The 16,501-nt window shown below is 54.6% G+C and overlaps 8 protein-coding genes and 1 non-coding gene across 9 annotated transcripts in view; 5 read left to right on the plus strand and 4 right to left on the minus strand.

Moving 5' to 3' along the window:
• Window positions 1-99: 99 nt before the first annotated feature.
• Window positions 100-5,726, plus strand: BDW47DRAFT_130829 (uncharacterized protein; the record flags this gene model as incomplete). Its single annotated transcript, XM_024817180.1, has 6 exons — window positions 100-535; window positions 590-2,178; window positions 2,212-2,274; window positions 2,936-3,089; window positions 3,167-3,278; window positions 3,443-5,726. The coding sequence occupies 6 exons, from the start codon at window positions 100-102 to the stop codon at window positions 5,238-5,240; spliced, it is 4,152 nt and encodes a 1,383-aa protein (XP_024673682.1). The 3' UTR covers window positions 5,241-5,726.
• Window positions 5,124-5,726, plus strand: BDW47DRAFT_102886 (uncharacterized protein). Its single transcript, XM_024811947.1, has one exon. It carries the CDS (start codon window positions 5,258-5,260, stop codon window positions 5,423-5,425), a length of 168 nt encoding a protein of 55 aa, XP_024673683.1. The 5' UTR covers window positions 5,124-5,257; the 3' UTR covers window positions 5,426-5,726.
• A 1,139-nt stretch (window positions 5,727-6,865) lies between these two features.
• yap1 (putative bZIP transcription factor AP-1/Yap1) lies at window positions 6,866-9,162 on the minus strand. Its single transcript, XM_024814549.1, has 3 exons — window positions 8,494-9,162; window positions 7,261-8,429; window positions 6,866-7,194 (listed from the first exon to the last, which is right to left on the minus strand). Exons 1-3 carry the CDS (start codon window positions 8,968-8,970, stop codon window positions 7,044-7,046), a joined length of 1,797 nt encoding a protein of 598 aa, XP_024673684.1. The 5' UTR covers window positions 8,971-9,162; the 3' UTR covers window positions 6,866-7,043.
• Window positions 9,163-9,987: 825 nt separating this feature from the next.
• BDW47DRAFT_11410 (tudor domain-containing protein) lies at window positions 9,988-11,383 on the plus strand. The gene is made up of 3 exons (XM_024814579.1): window positions 9,988-10,295; window positions 10,346-11,102; window positions 11,200-11,383. Exons 1-3 carry the CDS (start codon window positions 10,245-10,247, stop codon window positions 11,286-11,288), a joined length of 897 nt encoding a protein of 298 aa, XP_024673685.1. The 5' UTR covers window positions 9,988-10,244; the 3' UTR covers window positions 11,289-11,383.
• BDW47DRAFT_102896 (uncharacterized protein) lies at window positions 10,890-12,349 on the plus strand. Its single transcript, XM_024811948.1, has 3 exons — window positions 10,890-11,102; window positions 11,200-11,990; window positions 12,077-12,349. Exon 2 carries the CDS (start codon window positions 11,478-11,480, stop codon window positions 11,979-11,981), a length of 504 nt encoding a protein of 167 aa, XP_024673686.1. The 5' UTR covers window positions 10,890-11,102; window positions 11,200-11,477; the 3' UTR covers window positions 11,982-11,990; window positions 12,077-12,349.
• Window positions 12,350-12,819: 470 nt separating this feature from the next.
• BDW47DRAFT_102897 (uncharacterized protein) lies at window positions 12,820-13,292 on the minus strand (the record flags this gene model as incomplete). Its single annotated transcript, XM_024811949.1, has 2 exons — window positions 12,820-13,130; window positions 13,181-13,292. Coding segments are annotated over 2 exons (257 nt in total), but the record flags the coding sequence as incomplete, so codon positions are not given.
• Window positions 13,293-13,429: 137 nt separating this feature from the next.
• BDW47DRAFT_t58 lies at window positions 13,430-13,503 on the plus strand. Its single transcript has one exon. It is a non-coding gene; the product is annotated as a tRNA-Ile (tRNA).
• A 98-nt stretch (window positions 13,504-13,601) lies between these two features.
• On the minus strand, window positions 13,602-15,593 carry BDW47DRAFT_130832 (3-hydroxyacyl-CoA dehyrogenase; the record flags this gene model as incomplete). The annotated part of the gene is made up of 2 exons (XM_024817181.1): window positions 13,762-15,593; window positions 13,602-13,644 (listed from the first exon to the last, which is right to left on the minus strand). Exons 1-2 carry the CDS (start codon window positions 15,516-15,518, stop codon window positions 13,602-13,604), a joined length of 1,800 nt encoding a protein of 599 aa, XP_024673688.1. The 5' UTR covers window positions 15,519-15,593.
• Window positions 15,594-16,436: 843 nt separating this feature from the next.
• The window catches only part of BDW47DRAFT_102901 (esterase/lipase family protein), a gene marked incomplete at its 3' end in the record, with an annotated part of 1,749 nt that continues 1,684 nt past the window's right edge, over window positions 16,437-16,501 (minus strand). Inside the window, exon 2 of the mRNA XM_024811950.1 lies at window positions 16,437-16,475. Within this exon, the coding sequence (XP_024673689.1) occupies window positions 16,437-16,475 (39 nt within the window). The remainder of the gene's footprint in view (window positions 16,476-16,501) is intronic.

Raw genomic sequence — 16,501 nt, forward strand, 5'->3', positions numbered from 1 at the left:
AACCACCTCCGCCTTCTCCTCTTTCTCCATTCCTCTACTTCCCACTTCCTGTTTCACATCCAATACCTCCTCCCCATCTCTCTACATGGCCACTCAAATATGTATCTCGACTTCCACAATCGCCTGGGACTGGGTTCCCTCCTTACGATGGCCCTCTCGCTCGTCTCCCCGCGCGAGCGCACCCTCGTGAAGCATGAGCCCGCCCTGCCTCCCTCATACCCACTAGCCGTGCGCAATCCCTACCTCTCAGCCTGGATGCCCAGCGATCAGGTCCAGACGCTTCCCTACGCCGAGCCCCAGTTCTGGGCCGGCCAGAGCTTGACCTGGTCGGTCATGGCCCGTGTCGATGGCCAGGCGTATAGCTTGATGAGCGTTAAGAACCCGGGCGACGGGATTCGTCCTGCTGTTGTGCGCTCCGCGGAGTATACCGCATCGCATTCGGTTTTTACATTGTCGGCTGGTCCGGTTGTCTTCACGCTGGACTTCTTTTCGCCGGTTTCGCCGGCGAATTATTTGAGGCAGTCGCTGCCTTTTAGTGCGATTTGACGCCCTTCTTGATTCTGGGTTGATGCTGATGTTTGCTGTATAGGCTACTTGACTGTTACCGTTTCGGAGACATTGGGCAATGACATCCAGATATTCTCCGCTATAGATGGCAGGTGGGCGGGAAGACCGCAACGGACAGCCCGCGGGTTTCAACACGCCAATTCAACCGCCATATACTCTTTGGGCGTCAAGAATGCGGTCCCATACTCAGAGCACAACGATATGGCGACCTGGGGAGATGCTATCTTCGCCGCGCGCCCAAGCCGCACATCCGAACTCTCCTTCTCGTCCGGAAACCGTGGCGACGTGCGCTCCGAATTCGTTCGGTCTGGAAAACTGTCCGGAAAAAACGATGCTTGGGTCCCCGGTGGCATCGTGGCGCTGTCGCATGTTCTCGGCACCGTCACGGGGAGCAAATCAGTGAATTTCGCGGTCGGTTATGTGAGAGAAGCGGCTATCAATTATCTGGGGAAACCCTATACCGGATACTATCGAGCTGCGTATCCCACCACGGCGGAGGCTCTCAACCACTTCCTGGACGACTACACGGATGCGCTCTTGGAATCGCGCGCACTCGACACGGAGATGGCCACCCGAGCGGCGGCTGCGGCCGGTCCCAAGTATGCGGACATTGTCACGCTCTCCGCACGCCAGGCCTATGGCGGCATTGATGTCACGATTCCCGATGACACGAAAGACCCTAGTGATGTCCTGGCGTTTATCAAGGAATTGTCGAGTAACGGCAATCTCAACACGGTGGACGTGATCATGCCCGCCTTCCCCATCTACTACGTGATGGACCCCAACTACATCCGACTACTCCTCGAACCCATGATGCGGTATCTCGCGGCGGGCCGCTGGCGGCAGCCGTACGTGATCCACGACATGGGCTCACACTATCCCAACGCAATCGGCCACGACAACCAAGTCGCCGAACCGATGCCCATCGAAGAGTGCGGCAACCTAATGGTCCTGGCTCTGGCCTACGTGCGCGCCACGGGCGACACGGCGTGGGTCGAGCAATACGGCGACCTCCTGCGGCCCTACGCAGACTACCTAGTCGACAACGGCGTCGACATTGCCCTGCAGCTGTCATCCAACGATGCGGCGGGCCCCCTAGCCAACGAAACAAACCTAGCCATCAAGGCAACCGTCGGTCTAAAGGCCTACGGTGCCCTAACCGGAGAGACAGAGTACTCTCGCATCGCCGACGAACGGGCCAACCTCTTCTTCCACCAGGGACTAGGCACAGATGACGCCCAGACGCATTTCGTCCTGCAGTACCCCGACAGCCCGGACTCCTGGAAGACGCCGTACAATATCTTCCCCGACGTGCTGTTCGACCTGCGCACCTTCCCAGACGCAGCTCACCAGATGAACGGCGCCTTCTTCCGCACCGTGCGCGCCGAGTACGGCGTGGCACTCGACCACCGCCAGGACTGGGCCAAGTCCGACTGGAACATGTGGCTGGCGGCAACCCTGGATGCGACGACACGCGATGAGTTTGTGCATGACCTGTGGGCGTACATGACGAACGGCAAGCACACCTGGCCCTTCTCGGACCGCTATGTGTCCACCTCGGCCAAGGGGGCTACCCCTGGCGTGCCGGTTCTATGCCGGGCACGGCCCACGGTCGGGGGGCATTTTGCTCTAATGGCACTCCAGGGACCCAAATCTCTCCAGTTGGCTGTCGCGAAGGCGCTGGATGAGACGCCAGCAGCGACGGAGGTGTTGGTGGGGATGGACGGAGACGAACTATGACGGATGATGTATATACGTGGACCACAGGAATGGTGTATTAACGTAGCCCTTGATATGGTCACATAGATCGACATTACTCAAACAATAAACAGATCAATATAGAACTCCTTGCGCCGTCGCCAGTTGGCGATGGGCAGTTGCCCCTGGAGCGGCTGACATAAGCGGTCGCTCCCCTCCCAGGGCGCTAAACCCGAACGGGACGAATCCAAACTTCCCCAACTGCGTCTCTCTCTCTCTCTCTCTCTCTCTCTCGACCTCACCTTCTTCTTCTTCCTCTTCCTCTTCCTCTTCCACTTCTTCCCCTTCATCCAGTTTAAACTCCCTTCTCTTTTCCACGTCCCATTCCCCTCCTTCTCCTCTTCTGCTTTCTGCCCTTCCCTTGATTCTTTTTCTCCCCCTCTTTCCTCTTTTCACACCGCTTCCTCAGGTCGACAACTCTCCATATCAAATCCGCCTCCTGATCTTTGATCGCCCTGTTCCCATCACGGTCATTCTATTTCGTCGATCTCTCCCTCACTCATGGCTTCTGTAAGTCCGCCGGTGCCTTAGCTACTACCCTTTCAAACCCCTCCCCCGGTGATACGCATCCCCAGATGCGCGCCCCGATCTAACGTGTTGCCATCAATAGCCCCGTCCGCCTCACAACTTCGGTGCGCAAGGCTACTCGTCCCTCCCCAACGGTGCCACCAACCCTGTCCCCGGAGCGGTCCCTCTTCTTCCCAACAATGGCCGGATTATTCAGAACGGCCCAACTAGAGTTTTGTGTATTGCCGATGTTCGCGGTGAGTTCCCCCGGTGGGTTGGATTCTGGCGTTCCATGTGGCTAACGGATGTTGATGTGTCCTTCTGTGTGACGTAGGGAACCTGAAGTCTTTGAATGAGTTGGCCAAGCAGGCCCGTGCTGATCATATTATTCACACTGGTGACTTTGGTTTCTATGATGATACCTCGCTGGATCGGATTGCGGACAAGTAAGTCCCCCCTCCCCTCCCACTCGGGTTGACCCGAACGCGGTCATCCCCCAAATCAGCAAACCGGCCACTCCACCCCCACTGTCCCATCCCCGCGTACCTGCCTATCGGCCTCGTGTCAAGGATGACTCCCGGATCATCCAGCTAACCCGTAATTTTCCCAGGACCCTCAAACATGTGGCCCAGTACTCTCCGCTGCTTCCTGAAAACGTGAAGCGCGCGATTGCTCAGACCCCTCCCCAGCAGTCCATCAAGCAACGGTTCACGCCGGACCAACTTCCCCTCTCGGAGCTTTCCATGCTTCTCGACAAGCGGCTGACCCTCGACGTGCCCGTATACACCGTGTGGGGTGCTTGTGAGGATGTCAGAGTGTTGGAGAAGTTCCGCTCCGGGGAGTACAAGGTGGACAAGTTGCACATCATCGACGAGGCGAACTCGCGGTTGCTAGACATCGGGGGTGTCAAGTTGCGCCTTCTCGGGTTGGGAGGTGCCGTCGTGATGCACAAGCTCTTCGACAACGGTGAGGGGAAGACGACGATCGCCGGTGGCCAGGGTACCATGTGGACGACATTACTGCAGATGGGCGAGTTGATCGATACGGCGAACCGCGTCTACGACCCGTCCGAGACCCGCATCTTCGTGACCCATGCCTCGCCCGCGCGGGAAGGCATGCTGAACCAGCTGTCGGTGACGCTCAAGGCCGATTTCTCCGTCTCGGCCGGTCTGCATTTCCGATACGGCTCCTCCTACAACGAATTCTCGGTCAACCCCTCGCTTGACCATTACCGTGGCAAGCTCGCCGCGTCCAAGGCCTCTTTCCACGACGTGTGGGAGACGGTCCGGGGCGAGGTCGAGGCGGCCATCTCTTCCAACGAAGCCCAGAAGACGCTCCTGGATAACGCCCTCGACGTGGTCCACAAGATGCCCACCGTCGCCAATGGCGGGAACCCCTTCGGCGGTCCGTCGGCCGCTGGCAACGGCGCCGGCCAGGTCGACGAGAGCGCCTTCAAGAACATGTGGAACTTCAACCTGGCGGATGCCGCGTTTGGCTTCCTGGTGCTGGAGATCGAGGGCGGTCGCATCGCTACGGAGATGCGCGCCCAGGGGTTCAACTTCTCCCACCGCAGCGGCAAGCCCTTGGCCCCCGGCGTCCCGGCCCCCGTGACGGGTGGTCCCCCGGCCGGCGTCTCGTCCCCCGCCAGCACCACGCGTGGGCCCCCGCAATTTGGCCAAGCCCAGCCAGCCCGGGTCGCCCCGCCGGCCCAGCAGCCGCCCAAGGGTCAGGCCGGTGCCTCTCCCGCCCCCGTGATCCCGAAGCCCGCCACGCCGCAGCCCGCGGCATCATCCGCCGCTCCCGGCTCCCCTGCCAAGTCCGCCGACGCCAACGGCACCGCCCAACAACCGGACAAGTCCGCCGAGTCTCCCGCATCTCGCGGGGAGAAGAAGCTGACGAACGGTCTGTTTGTGTCCAACGTCGACAACGAGCAAGCCGTCCGGGATATCTTCCCCGAGGAGGATCGGTCGAAGGTGGTGAAGGTGGAGAAATGGGGCAAGTACAACCACGTTGTCACGTTCAATACGGTCGAGGAGGCCAAGGCTGCGCTCGACCGCCAACCCACCGAGCATAAAAAGCCGACGCCGCAGGGTCAGCCCCGCAAGCCCAACGTCAAGTTCTTCGAGGACCGGGGCGGCCACCGCGGCAACGCCGGCACCTGGCAAGGCAGCAACCGCGGCCCCAACCCGCAGCGCGGATATCAGAGCGGCGGTGCCAGTGACAGCGAGGGTGGCCGTGGGCGCGGTGGATTTAGCGGACGCGGTCGGGGTCGCGGAGACCGGGGTGGTCGCGGCGGCGGGCGCGGGGGTCGCGGGGGATTCACCAAGGGGTCCTCCGACTCCCCGGCACCGACGTCGACATCCTCCGGCGGCGACAAGCCGGGTCCTTCGGGCGGCGACGCAGCCTGAGCCGGTGACTATGACAGATGGCATGCTTGCTTCTTGTTGATTTTCCCCCCGCCGTTTCTCCTTTCTTAAAACGCCCTATCTTCTTCGTTTTCCCTTCTATTTTTGTATCGAAATCTCTCTTTCTCTTTTCTTACAGGGCTTCGTTAAATTCCCAGCACGTGTTTCAATTACCACGAATATTCTAATTTTTATTTGTTGTGCTATTTCCAACACCGTATCTTCTGTGTCTCTTTTCTCTGACCCTCTGTCTAACTACTACTCCGTTGTTCTTTTTTTTTTATCTTGCAGCGAGATTTATGCTTTTGTTCTCCGCAGTAGTCAGTGAGTCAGTCTTCTTGGGACTGTCTATCGGACGGTCGACAGACGGGTACGCCTTACACCTTACACTTCTTTGTATGGTATGATATGGGATGAAGTGAGATGAGACGAGCATCAGATGGCTCGAAGGGGGGAAGAAGAAGATGAGACGGATTAAGAAAATAAACTGAAAAGAATAAAACAAACTTAAAAATAAGCTTGAAAGAACTGAAGTTGTAGTTTCCACGATTCTCCTCCTTGTCGACTCCTTCGATCTATCCTTCTATCCTTCCATTCTTCTAAACTTCTTCCTCTCTTCTGTGTAGATTCTGGCGTTTACTTTTCTACCTCGTTCGTTTCTTCTCTCCTTCGCTCCTTCTTTCTTTCTTTCCTTCCTTCCTTCTTCCTTTTAGTCCTAAAAGGTAAGAACAAGATGATATCAATACGCCTTTCACATTTTAGCTTCCTTTCTTCTTCACTTTCACTTCCGCTGTCTGGTCTTTCCCTCTTTCCCTCTTTCCCTCTTTCTTTCTATACCTAACTCCACTCGGTTCAATCAGTGGCGAACCAATGGATCAATAGATCATTGATCAAATAAATCGACGATGGTGTTATCATGGTACTACTATTATTACTACTACTACCACTACTACTACCTAGGATACGGTTAATGTCTTGTCCAAGATGGAGAAGATTGTCGTCATGATGCAGATTAGATATAGTATTCCGTTGGATATTAGAGATGAAAAAGATAGTCAGTCCACGAGGAAAACCATAATATTCAAAAGGTAATCAAATCATTATCGTCGTCATAAGTACATTCAATAAAGTACCTAGTAATCAATCCTGTGGTGCACGACCAACCAAAGTAGAGATAAAATGTAATCACTCCGAGAAGCAGACATAAGAAATTATAATGAAAACACCATCCAAAGAGTCCAACGACTACGCCAACCGGACGAACGTTCCTGGCGAAACATTCCTTGCAAACGCATGCCGTAAAGGGCGATACGCTTGTACTAGGTCATGTCAAACCAGGTCCATCCGTCCTCCATCCTCCATCAGAGCGCCGAGCAAGTCAAAGCGTGGTGTACATTCTTTCTTTCCCATTCTTTTCATTCATTCCGATAGCTCGCCATGTATTAGATGATCACTCCCTTCGCAAGACAAAAACCAACCCAGACGAAAGGGAAACCCAACGAGTGTGCAAAGCTGGCAAGTAAGACAGGAGAAAAGAAATAAAGTAAGACAAAAGATAAGGTTAAATGTCAATTATGAAGCAGTGTGGTCGAACGTAGTCGGGTTTGCTGTCCTGCAGATGAAACTTGGTGAGAGCATATGCTCCATCCTCGTATTAATCTGTGTTGATATCTTTCTTTTCTTGTTGTGAAGGTGCACTGTCCTTCTCAGATTCGTCATTTCGTATCGACCCATGGGGGTGTGGTCGGCAAGGGTATTGGCGCGACAGCCGTGATATTAAGGTCATGCGGATATTCCCTCCCGCAACTACTTGGCACGACCCATGATGTCCTCCACATCCTGCTGGTTGACAACCACGCCTCCTTCGGAACACCGCGCCTTGTTCCGCAGCTCCGAACAGAGGTTGTCCACGTCGATCTCGCCGTTGCGGAACCTCTCCATCGATTGCAAACGATCCCTGCGATTACCGTCAGTAGGGTGCCCGATGCGTCGGATGGGTGCTTGAAATGAAGAGACTACATACCAGATCTTAGTGCAGGACAGCATCTGAGCCTTGTCCTCGCCCGGAACGACCTCATCCTCCTCCAACCTGCTGTCAATCTGGGCAAGCAGGCCCTTCTTGGGCGCCGTTTGATTGCCCGGGCCCAGCTCGGAGAAATTGTGCGACGGACTGCCCAGGTCCGGCAACGGGAAGGCGTCGTCAAAGAAGGTGCCGAAATCCTGGGACAGGATGCTATCTTGCGGTTCCCGCCAGTCCCCGAACAGCACGGGGTCGAACTGGCCGCCGTTCTGCTGGGCCATCCAATCAAGCCCGGGGGTCTGGTCGGCGGAGGGATCGGCCGGTTCGGTCCAGTGGTGGGCACTGGGAGGTTCGCTAGTGCCCTGGGCCGGGGTATTGGTGGCACTCTCACTGTTGGACCGCACCGCGGGGATGGGGTTTCGGATGTTGCCGCAAGCCAGCCCCAACTGGGCGCAGAAGGACTCCTCCCCGTTGATGGAGTGGTAGGTGCAAGCCTCGTGGTGGCCCGGGGCCTTCGCGGCCGGGGAGTGAGTGTTGGGCTCGGGGGACGTGCCACTCGACGAGAGCAGGTGGCTCTGATGGGAGTCGGATGAGGAGGATGGCGAATCGGAGTTGGAGAGGTCGATCACATGCGGCGGTTTAGAGTCGCGAGCCGACCGGGCGGGGGGCTTCGCGGGCGCCGAAGCGGATGCCGGGGTGGTGCCGGCGGACGACGGGGCGGTCGGGCTGCGACCGGTGGGGGACTGGCGGCTCACGACACCGGGCACGTTGGCGTTGCGGCGCGAAGCCTCCTGGTCCTTGTGGGGTTGAGGTGCAGCCTTGGCCCACGGGCCGTTGTTGAAAAGGTGCGTGCTGGGCAGGTCGCCAAACTTGGGAAAGTCGAACAGGAACTCGCTGTTATTCAAGCCCTGCAGGCCACGGGAAGGCGCGTTGGTGGCGGAGCTCATGGCCAGGAGGCCGTTTCCGCTGCTCGCCGCGACGCTCAAACGCTTGCGATACTCGCGGAGTTCGACATTCAGGCGCTCGACCTGTGCGCGCAGTAGGCCGTTTTCCTGGTTGGCGTTCTCCGAGGCCTTCTGCAGCTCTTCGACTTTGGTCTCTAGGTCCTTCAAGTGCTTTTCCTTGCGCTCCCGGAACGCGCGCTGGGCGGCTCGATTCTGGGCCTTGCGCTTCTACAAGTGGGGTCAGTCAAAGACAAGGTCCCAGTCACCCAACCGATTGGAGAGGGTTGCATACCGAGGTCGGCTCCGAGGTCAGGGGCTTTCTGCCGGGCTTTCTGGCCCCCTCGCTTTCCCTCCGCTTCTTGCCCGATTCCTCTGCCTCGTCGTCGGACAAGTCCTTCCGCTTTTCCCCGGACTCCACCTCATCAGGGGGGAGGCTCCCGGGAAGATCACCGATCAGGCTGTCGTCATGGAAGTCAAACTCGGGGTCGTTGGGAAAGTCGAGGAACGGGCTCTCGTCCAGGCCGCCGGACAGGGCGGAACGATCGAAGCCGGGCGACATGGTGAAGCTATCTAAGGAGTGTCGAGCGGGGGTGGCGTCGGGGTCGGGCTTGAGTTGGGGATGGTGGGCCGGGGGACTTTCCTTCGATGAAGACTTGTTCTCGGGCCTCTGGCTGGGGCCTTTGTTGGAGGATAGGGCGGCCAAGAGGAGGTCTTGCTGATCTGGGGTGAGGTAGAGGCCTTGCTGGTAGAGGGCGTTATGATCGGTCATGGTGGGGCTGGCGACAGTGACGTTTAGGCCAGGGATGAACCGTGATGGTGCAGGGTCGGGCTTCCCGCCCGCTGTTCGAACGATGGAGACCGTCGCGCGATCACCGGATCAAGGTTGTTGCACACGAGGGCGCAGGCCGAGTCAGCAAGGCTTTGTCTGTTGGGCAGTGGCGTATTTCCGCGGGTAAGGTTTCCTCGGGTCCCCACTTGAGATATCGCCGCAGAGCACCCTGTTTTCCGATCGATATCCACGAGGATATCGGGGGGGCGAAAGGAGGATGGTCAGAATCTGCAGAAGAGGCAGAAACGATCAAGATAGTGACCGGAGATGACGGGGGGGAGGGGGTTGGATGAGGCGTGATCTGGACCACGACGTTCCGGTCGATCAATGGAAGTGGGGAGAAGCCAATCGAAGGAAGTCGGTAGTTGAGAGTGGGGTCAGAGGGGGGATCCACGAGCCAAGATGAACGATCGAGTAGAATGGGTTAGTAGAGAGGGGGATGAAGGGATAGATGGATGAAAAGTCGAGAGATGAAGATGGAAAGAGAAAGAGGGGAAAGTGAGAAAGAGTTGGAGCCTGAGTCAAGAACGAGAAACGTGACGGGGGATTCCCCAGGCAGCAGCTGCGCGTTCTGATTGGTCGGTGGGCGGGCCGAGACCACATCCGAGAATTATGCTGCTTAGAAATCATATTCTGGCCTGAAGATTTATCCTGTATACTCCTGGTTTATTGGTGGATGACAGGATATCACAGTTTCCCTACTCTTCTAAGTTCCTGTCATTTGGTTTCCTTTGTTTCCTGGTTGAACTGGGATGGCTATAATAACCATGAAGATGTCTTGATCTCTTATCGATCAGGATCTCTCCAGATCTGACGTAATTGGGAAAAGTCTCCGAGTCGGTCTTTTCTCCCCGACTGCCTGGTTGGGATGCCTGATCGTCACCGTCTAATACTTGGATCTCTACTCCTCCACTACGTTGTATATAGTTTATATCCCAGGTAGTATACTGTCCACTGCTCTATACAATCAGTGCCGTCCATTCTATGACGTGAGGATCGACCGTTGATCCCGCTCACGTGATATACTGCATAATGCCCGCATAAGTAGATGAGTCATTGTGGAAGTGTATCGCACGTGACCTGTCCCAACGCCGCGGCGATCGAAATCCGTCGCAACAACATCATTCCTGGGCAGATCACTTCTCGCCTCCCAACCATCCCATCTCACTTGAATTAGGTTAATTAGGTCCTGTCATTCTATCTTACATTTCACAATGTCCGACGTCACCGCCCTCGAGGCTGAGGTCAAAGAATTCAAAATCCAGGTATGTCACCGCATCCTTCGGCGGTCCCATCCATCGCTAACCTCCATCAGCTGGAAACCGTCCAGTCCAGCTTGCAGGTAGACCCAGACAATACGGAACTTCAGAGTCTCAAAGCTGAGCTGGAAGAACTGATCTCCTTGACCGAAACCTCCATCGCCGAACTACGACCCGCCAAACCCTCTGCCCCACCCAAGACGTCCACCTCGTCCTCCTCCGCCTCCCACCACAACCACAGCGCCAGCCACCATCACCATCCTCCCCAATCCGACTCCCGGACCCCGACGGCGGAACCCCGCCCCGAGGAGCAAGCTCCCGTCTCCTTCTCCGTCAATGACCACGTGCTGGCGCGATGGGTCTCCGGCGACGGCGCCTTCTATCCGGCCCGCATCACCTCCATCACAGGCTCCTCTAGCAACCCCGTCTATCTGGTGTCGTTCAAGTCGTATGCGACGGTCGAGTCTCTGACCGCCCGCGACATCCGGCCCGTGACCGGTCCGGACTCGCGCAAGCGCAAGGCCGACGGGAGCGCCAGCAGTGCGACGTCGTCGCAGTCGTCTACGCCGCAACCGTCCCACGCCGGTGTCATCTCGGCGGCCGCCGACATCAACCCGGCGCTGGCGACTCAGGCGCGCAAGGAGCCCAGTAAGGTGAGCGATGGGCCCGCGCGGCCGGCCAAGGTGCCGCGCAAGGTCAAGGCCACGCGCGAGCTAGAGGAGGGCAAGAATAAGTGGAAGGACTTCGCCAGTAAGGGGAAGATTGGTCGGAAGCAGAGCATGTTCCGGACTGGCGAGGGGGTTAACGCACGAGGTACCTTTTTTCCCTTTCTCTTCCCTCTTCCTTTTATCTTTCTCCTTTCATTCCTTCTACATATATTTCTTTTTGTACAGCTGCTAACATATGACAGTCGGCTTCACCGGCTCCGGCCAGCAGATGCGCAAAGATCCCACCCGAACCCGCCATGTATATCAGCAAGGCGAAGAAGAAGGCTACTAGAGACGAGGGCATAGGCATGACCGATAACGAAACGACCCTGGCTTGGTGACGAACTGCTTATTTACACATTTTTCATCTCTTTTTTCGTTTTCATAATCCCATCTCGGACGGTCTGTTCTCGTTGCTAACTGCACCCGATGGCAGATTTACTTTCATTTCTTCCCTGGCTTGGTACATAGACTTGGTGGTATGATATCCTTTATTCAACTGGGGGAGTTTCGTCTGTCGTATTTCCGGTCTGTTAAGGAAGGCGGTAGTGAACTGATTGTAGTTGTAGATAGAATACCGTTTCGGGCAATGAAGACACGGAATGACGATATCTTGAACGAGCAGATGACCAGAATGACGGATACCTTCGATCATGAAGTCTATCTCGTATGTCAGTATTGCTCATGTAGTAAGCTTAATTTGTCTACCTTGTTCTCGACAGCGTCCATCTTTAGAAGTCATTCATCTCATTCCAAACTCATCAATCTCATCAAGAATAGCAGAAAGAAGCACATCAAAAACATCATCCCTATATATCACACTCTCAAAAGAAAGGAAAGAAAGAAAGAAAGAAAGAAAAACAAAAATGCCATCCATCCTAAAGAAAACATGCCATCCGTGCACCTCGCCTCCCCAACCAGCCAAAAAAGTCCGATTCTCAGACGTAGTGGAACATCTGCCCGATATCTGCTGGGAGGCGGCTGATCTGAATGGGTGAGATCTCTTACTCGTCTTCTCATCATATACAGTATCTATAGCTCGATGGATGGATAGACAAGGCTAATGCCATTTCACAACAGCGAAACCGAACAAGCTGCTAATCCTGAAACTACCTTCATGGAGACTTTGCAGACGATTTTCTCTGATGAGATAACTCAGCAGGGTGAAGACGTGGTTATGACTGCTGTCTGTTGAGGCCTGCGTTGGCGGGGCTGGTTTGTGGGTGATGTCTTTCGTCCTATTTGATTTTGAGCTACGGTGTTCTCTGGTGCTCTCTAGTGGTCAATTGTTTATTTTTCATTGTTTGGAGTTGCTGGGGTTAAATGTGTGGGACGGTGGTATTTATGTTATGGTGGCTATAGTATTTGTTTAGTATGGGACTGGAATAGTAGTGTGTTTTGATACCATATGGGTGTGGGATGCTCTGGGATACTATAGGATCTAGGCTAGTATATGATATACTGGTATCTACTACCTATATAACCGAACATTCCAGAAAGAATATATATATATTATCATACATAGACCTTGTCCATCCTTGGCTATTATTAGTCTGGGCTGGACTCGCCGAGACACGGCGCTTGCCTATAGTGACTGATATATGCGATCAAGTGAGGAGGGGACTGACATATCAACGAGAAACTCAACCTCCTCAAAACATAAACTTGAGCATGGACCAGGATGGTGGGTTTGGGCTGGCAGGGGTCTCGTTTAAAGCGGTGTCGGATTCTGTTAGGGGCTGTGTTAATATTTTTATGAATATCAACTATTCAGGTCCCTCTTCGGTTATATATATATCGAATCAAACTGTATTGTTTGACAGTGACAGTATAGTGTTGATACTGGAATTATATAGTACATGTTAACTCGATAAGAAGTGGTCTGTATGTTACTGACAGATCCCACAGAGAATAGGCTAATATGTAGTATACTACCTGGTGGTAGTATATCCATAAGCCCACTAATATACAACGAACCCTAGGAAAAAATCAAGACTCCCCCTCGTGCTCCGCCGTCTCACTCTCCGTCTCCGTTATTCCTGTCGTCGATTTCACTGTCTTCAGTTTCACTGTCTTCGATTTTGTCTGCGATTGCTCTGAATCGGTCTCAACCTCGGGATCCGATTGCACCTCCCTATGTATATCACGTTAATAGACCCCAGGATTGACAGCCAGGAGACATACGTGGTAGTCCGGTGTTTTTCATAATCGCCATACCATTCCATCTCCTCCTCGTCTTCGATGAGGAGGTCCTGGAGAGATTTGGGGAGAGGACTGGTTTGTCGGGAGGGCATTTTCTTGGTTGTGTGTGGTGTGTGGTTGATGGGGAAAGTGTAGTGTAGTATGGAGGATATAGATAGATTTATGACCTCATCACTTTGCCTCTTGTGTCTGTACTTGAATCTCTAAAGAATTGCATTAATCAACCAACAAGGTCCTATAACTCAGTTGGTTAGAGTGTAGAGCTAATAACTCTAAAGTCGTGAGTTCGAGCCTCACTGGGACCACTTCTTTTTTCTTTCCTCAGTCCACGCTCTGTTTGGAAGGATCATGTTTTTTTTTTTTGTATTTCCATCTTTATTTATATTGTGTATTTATTATATCTTTATATCTTTATATCTTCATATATATATGTGTACATCTCTATCCTTTATATGGCAAATTAAGCAAAACACACCCCTGTATAGCAAGCATCATCCTGCCACAACTTCTGCTTCTTCCCATCCTTCACCCGATACACACACCCTCCCAGATCCACCACATACACCGCATCCCCGGACGCATCGCGCTTCAACCCAATAGGCTCATGGAACTGTCGCGCCAGAATCTCCTTCTTCCCCCGTCGACCCTCCACGCCACCATCCCCACCAACAACCACCCGGTTCAGCGAACACCCCACAGGATGCTCCCCCCGATCCGTCCAGTATAACGTCTCCCCCGCAGCATCCAACTCCAAATCAATCGGCTCAGGCAACCCATCCAGCACAAGCTCGATATCATCACGATCCTCAGCCGTCCGTCCAGCAGGCACATCAACCGGCGCACGGAAGATCCGGCCCTGACCACCCTTGCTGGGCCCCTTCTGCGTCCAGTAAACCAGCCCGCGCTCCGCATCCAGCGCAATCCCCACACACCACCGCGTCATCTCGCCCTTATGCTGCGTCGCGCACCCGGTCTTCACGATCGTCTCGTGCTCCGTCCCGTCGAACCGCACCCGGTGCACCCCCATCCCTTCCCGATCGCAGAAGTACACCCGCGACGTCGTCTCGTCCACCACCAGCTGCTTCGGCGTGTGCACCGCCGCGGGCGGGATGACCGTCTGCACGTCGCTGCCGTCTAGGCGCGCCGAGTACACGCTGCCGTCGCATGTGGACGTCGACCGCCCCATGTTCGTCCAGAACATCCGCCCGGCTTCCCGCGCTACATCGATCCCGTCGGGGAGGGACTGGCCTGTCACGACGGGGGTCATGGTGCGCGAGGCGGTGTCAAAGCGCAGGATGCGACCTGCTGTCGGGATGGCGCTGAGGTCGGCGTTGTTGGAGCCCAGACCGACGTCCAGCACGAGCAATTCTTTCTTTCCCTCGTTCTCGGGGGTAGACGACGCAGTCGAGGGGCGAGTCGAAGCCCCAGCTGATTCAGAAGAGGAGGAAGAAGAAGCAGGAGAAGAAGCAGGATACAATCCTCCCAACTCACTCTTCTTACCCAGCTTTCCCGGCTTGATATACTTCTCGCGCAGCCAATCCACCGTCAACGTGGTATCCAACCCCCTCTCACCAACGTAGTTATCCTCAATGAACGCCACCGTGTCCAGACCGATCTGGTCCATCAACTTACACGGCGGCAAGCTCGTCGGGAGCTGGAACATGTTCTCCCACAGGAGATCGATCTCCGCCGCCGAGCTGACATCTTCAGCCAAGATCATCATAATCTCGCGCTTAATCGCCGCCCACAGCCGGTTGAAGATAAAACCAGTCGACTCGCGCCGCGCCGTCACAGGCAGCACGCCACAGCTGGCCAACACATCCGTCAACAACGGGAACAAGGCCTCGTCCGTCTCGCCAGAAGTCATAAGCTCGACCGTGCGAATCGCCGGCGGCATGGTGAAATGCATATTGAGCACACGCTGAGCGCGCTCACGCGGCAGCTCCGTGATCATCAACCGCGACTTGAACGAGCTGCTGTTGCTGGCGATGATGCAGTCTGCGGGAGCAGCGGCGTGCACTTCCGCGAACGTGGCGATCTTCAGCGGGAGCTGCTCGGGGACAGCCTCAACGACGAGCCACGCATCTTGCACGGCGGATGCGATGTCCGTGTACACGCGGTGTGTGCCCGGTTGCGGCTTCGGCTGGGCGGGTGTGAGCGCCGTGAAGGAGCCGATGTTCTCGGCGACGTACTCCTTGGCTGCTGTCAGGGCTGCTTCGCTGGGATCTCTCGTGTGGACGTCGTAGCCACCTGCTAGGAAGACAGAGGCGATGCGTCGGCCGAGGACGCCTGCGCCGAGGACGACGACTGGACGGGTCATATTAAGCGTAAGTAGATATAAGTAAACGTATATAAGTGTAGGTATAATAAGTATATGCAAGTAGTAGGTAGGCGATGCGTAGTCAGATTATACAGGCATCACATATATAATACTAATAGAAGGTACATATAATATATATAGATAAACCAGAATACCGCCTCCCTCTCCGAGTCTCCAGAAAAGCAATGCCGATACCCGAATCCATCCACCCATCCCTCCAGGAGAAACCGACCCATCCGTGGAGCACTGGAGCCCACTGGAGAAAGCAAGGAAAGGGAAAGGAATCGGGACGGACTCGGAGCGGAGACGTTCGGATGTATTTCGGAGTGAACCACGTTGGGAACTTGGAACTCGGCACGTTTTGATAGTTCTCCACTGTGGGTCTGACAGTTTGGTAGGAGGAAAGCTAGGAGGATAAGAGTGGTTAGTGTTGGGTAGTTTGGAGAGCTTGTTTGGATGCCGATTCTGAGAGGTTTAATAGTGGAGTATGGAGGACAGAGTACGAAGTCAGTATATTGGTGGATCTTCATAACACTACTTTTTATAGCGAGGTTGTTTTTATAATGGAGTTGATGTAAATCAAAGTAGATGTAAAGTATAACATTGTATGAAACCTACATCTTTAGCATGAATCCTAGGTATAGAAGTGTCTATACTATCATACATCTGTTATCGATATGCAGTCATGTTCAGATATAGGCCTCCTTTCAACCCCCAACCAAGCAAAAAATTATTCCCGAACCCTCAATGCTATATCAAGCGTACGCAGGATCTGCTCACACTTCTATGTCCGTAATCAGCTGCCAAAGTTTAATAGCCTTCAATAGCCAGGAAAATTCTTATTGTAGCCCACTTCTATGGAATGTCATATTCTCTTTCATCATCTCCCCCTTCCTCTGAATCTAGCCCGCTTCGAGAAAAACGGGGCGAAGTCATCGAAGATATCCTCTTCATCATCTGCACCTGTATCTTGAGAAACTCCA

Source organism: Aspergillus candidus, assembly GCF_002847045.1.
Source record: "Aspergillus candidus strain CBS 102.13 unplaced genomic scaffold BDW47scaffold_12, whole genome shotgun sequence".
In the NCBI taxonomy this organism is placed as follows: Eukaryota; Fungi; Ascomycota; class Eurotiomycetes; order Eurotiales; family Aspergillaceae; genus Aspergillus; species Aspergillus candidus.

Coding starts and splice junctions, on each gene's coding strand:
- BDW47DRAFT_102896 (XM_024811948.1), top strand. CDS start 11,478: ATGATATCCTTTATTCAACTGGGGGAGTTTCGTCTGTCGTATTTCCGG.
- BDW47DRAFT_102886 (XM_024811947.1), top strand. CDS start 5,258: ATGGCATGCTTGCTTCTTGTTGATTTTCCCCCCGCCGTTTCTCCTTTC.
- yap1 (XM_024814549.1), bottom strand. CDS start 8,970: ATGACCGATCATAACGCCCTCTACCAGCAAGGCCTCTACCTCACCCCA. Junction 8,430..8,493: donor TGACCTCGGAGCCGACCTCG/GTATGCAACCCT, acceptor CCCCACTTGTAG/AAGCGCAAGGCCCAGAATCG. Junction 7,195..7,260: donor CTGTCCTGCACTAAGATCTG/GTATGTAGTCTC, acceptor CGGTAATCGCAG/GGATCGTTTGCAATCGATGG.
- BDW47DRAFT_11410 (XM_024814579.1), top strand. CDS start 10,245: ATGTCCGACGTCACCGCCCTCGAGGCTGAGGTCAAAGAATTCAAAATC. Junction 10,296..10,345: donor TCAAAGAATTCAAAATCCAG/GTATGTCACCGC, acceptor AACCTCCATCAG/CTGGAAACCGTCCAGTCCAG. Junction 11,103..11,199: donor CGAGGGGGTTAACGCACGAG/GTACCTTTTTTC, acceptor AACATATGACAG/TCGGCTTCACCGGCTCCGGC.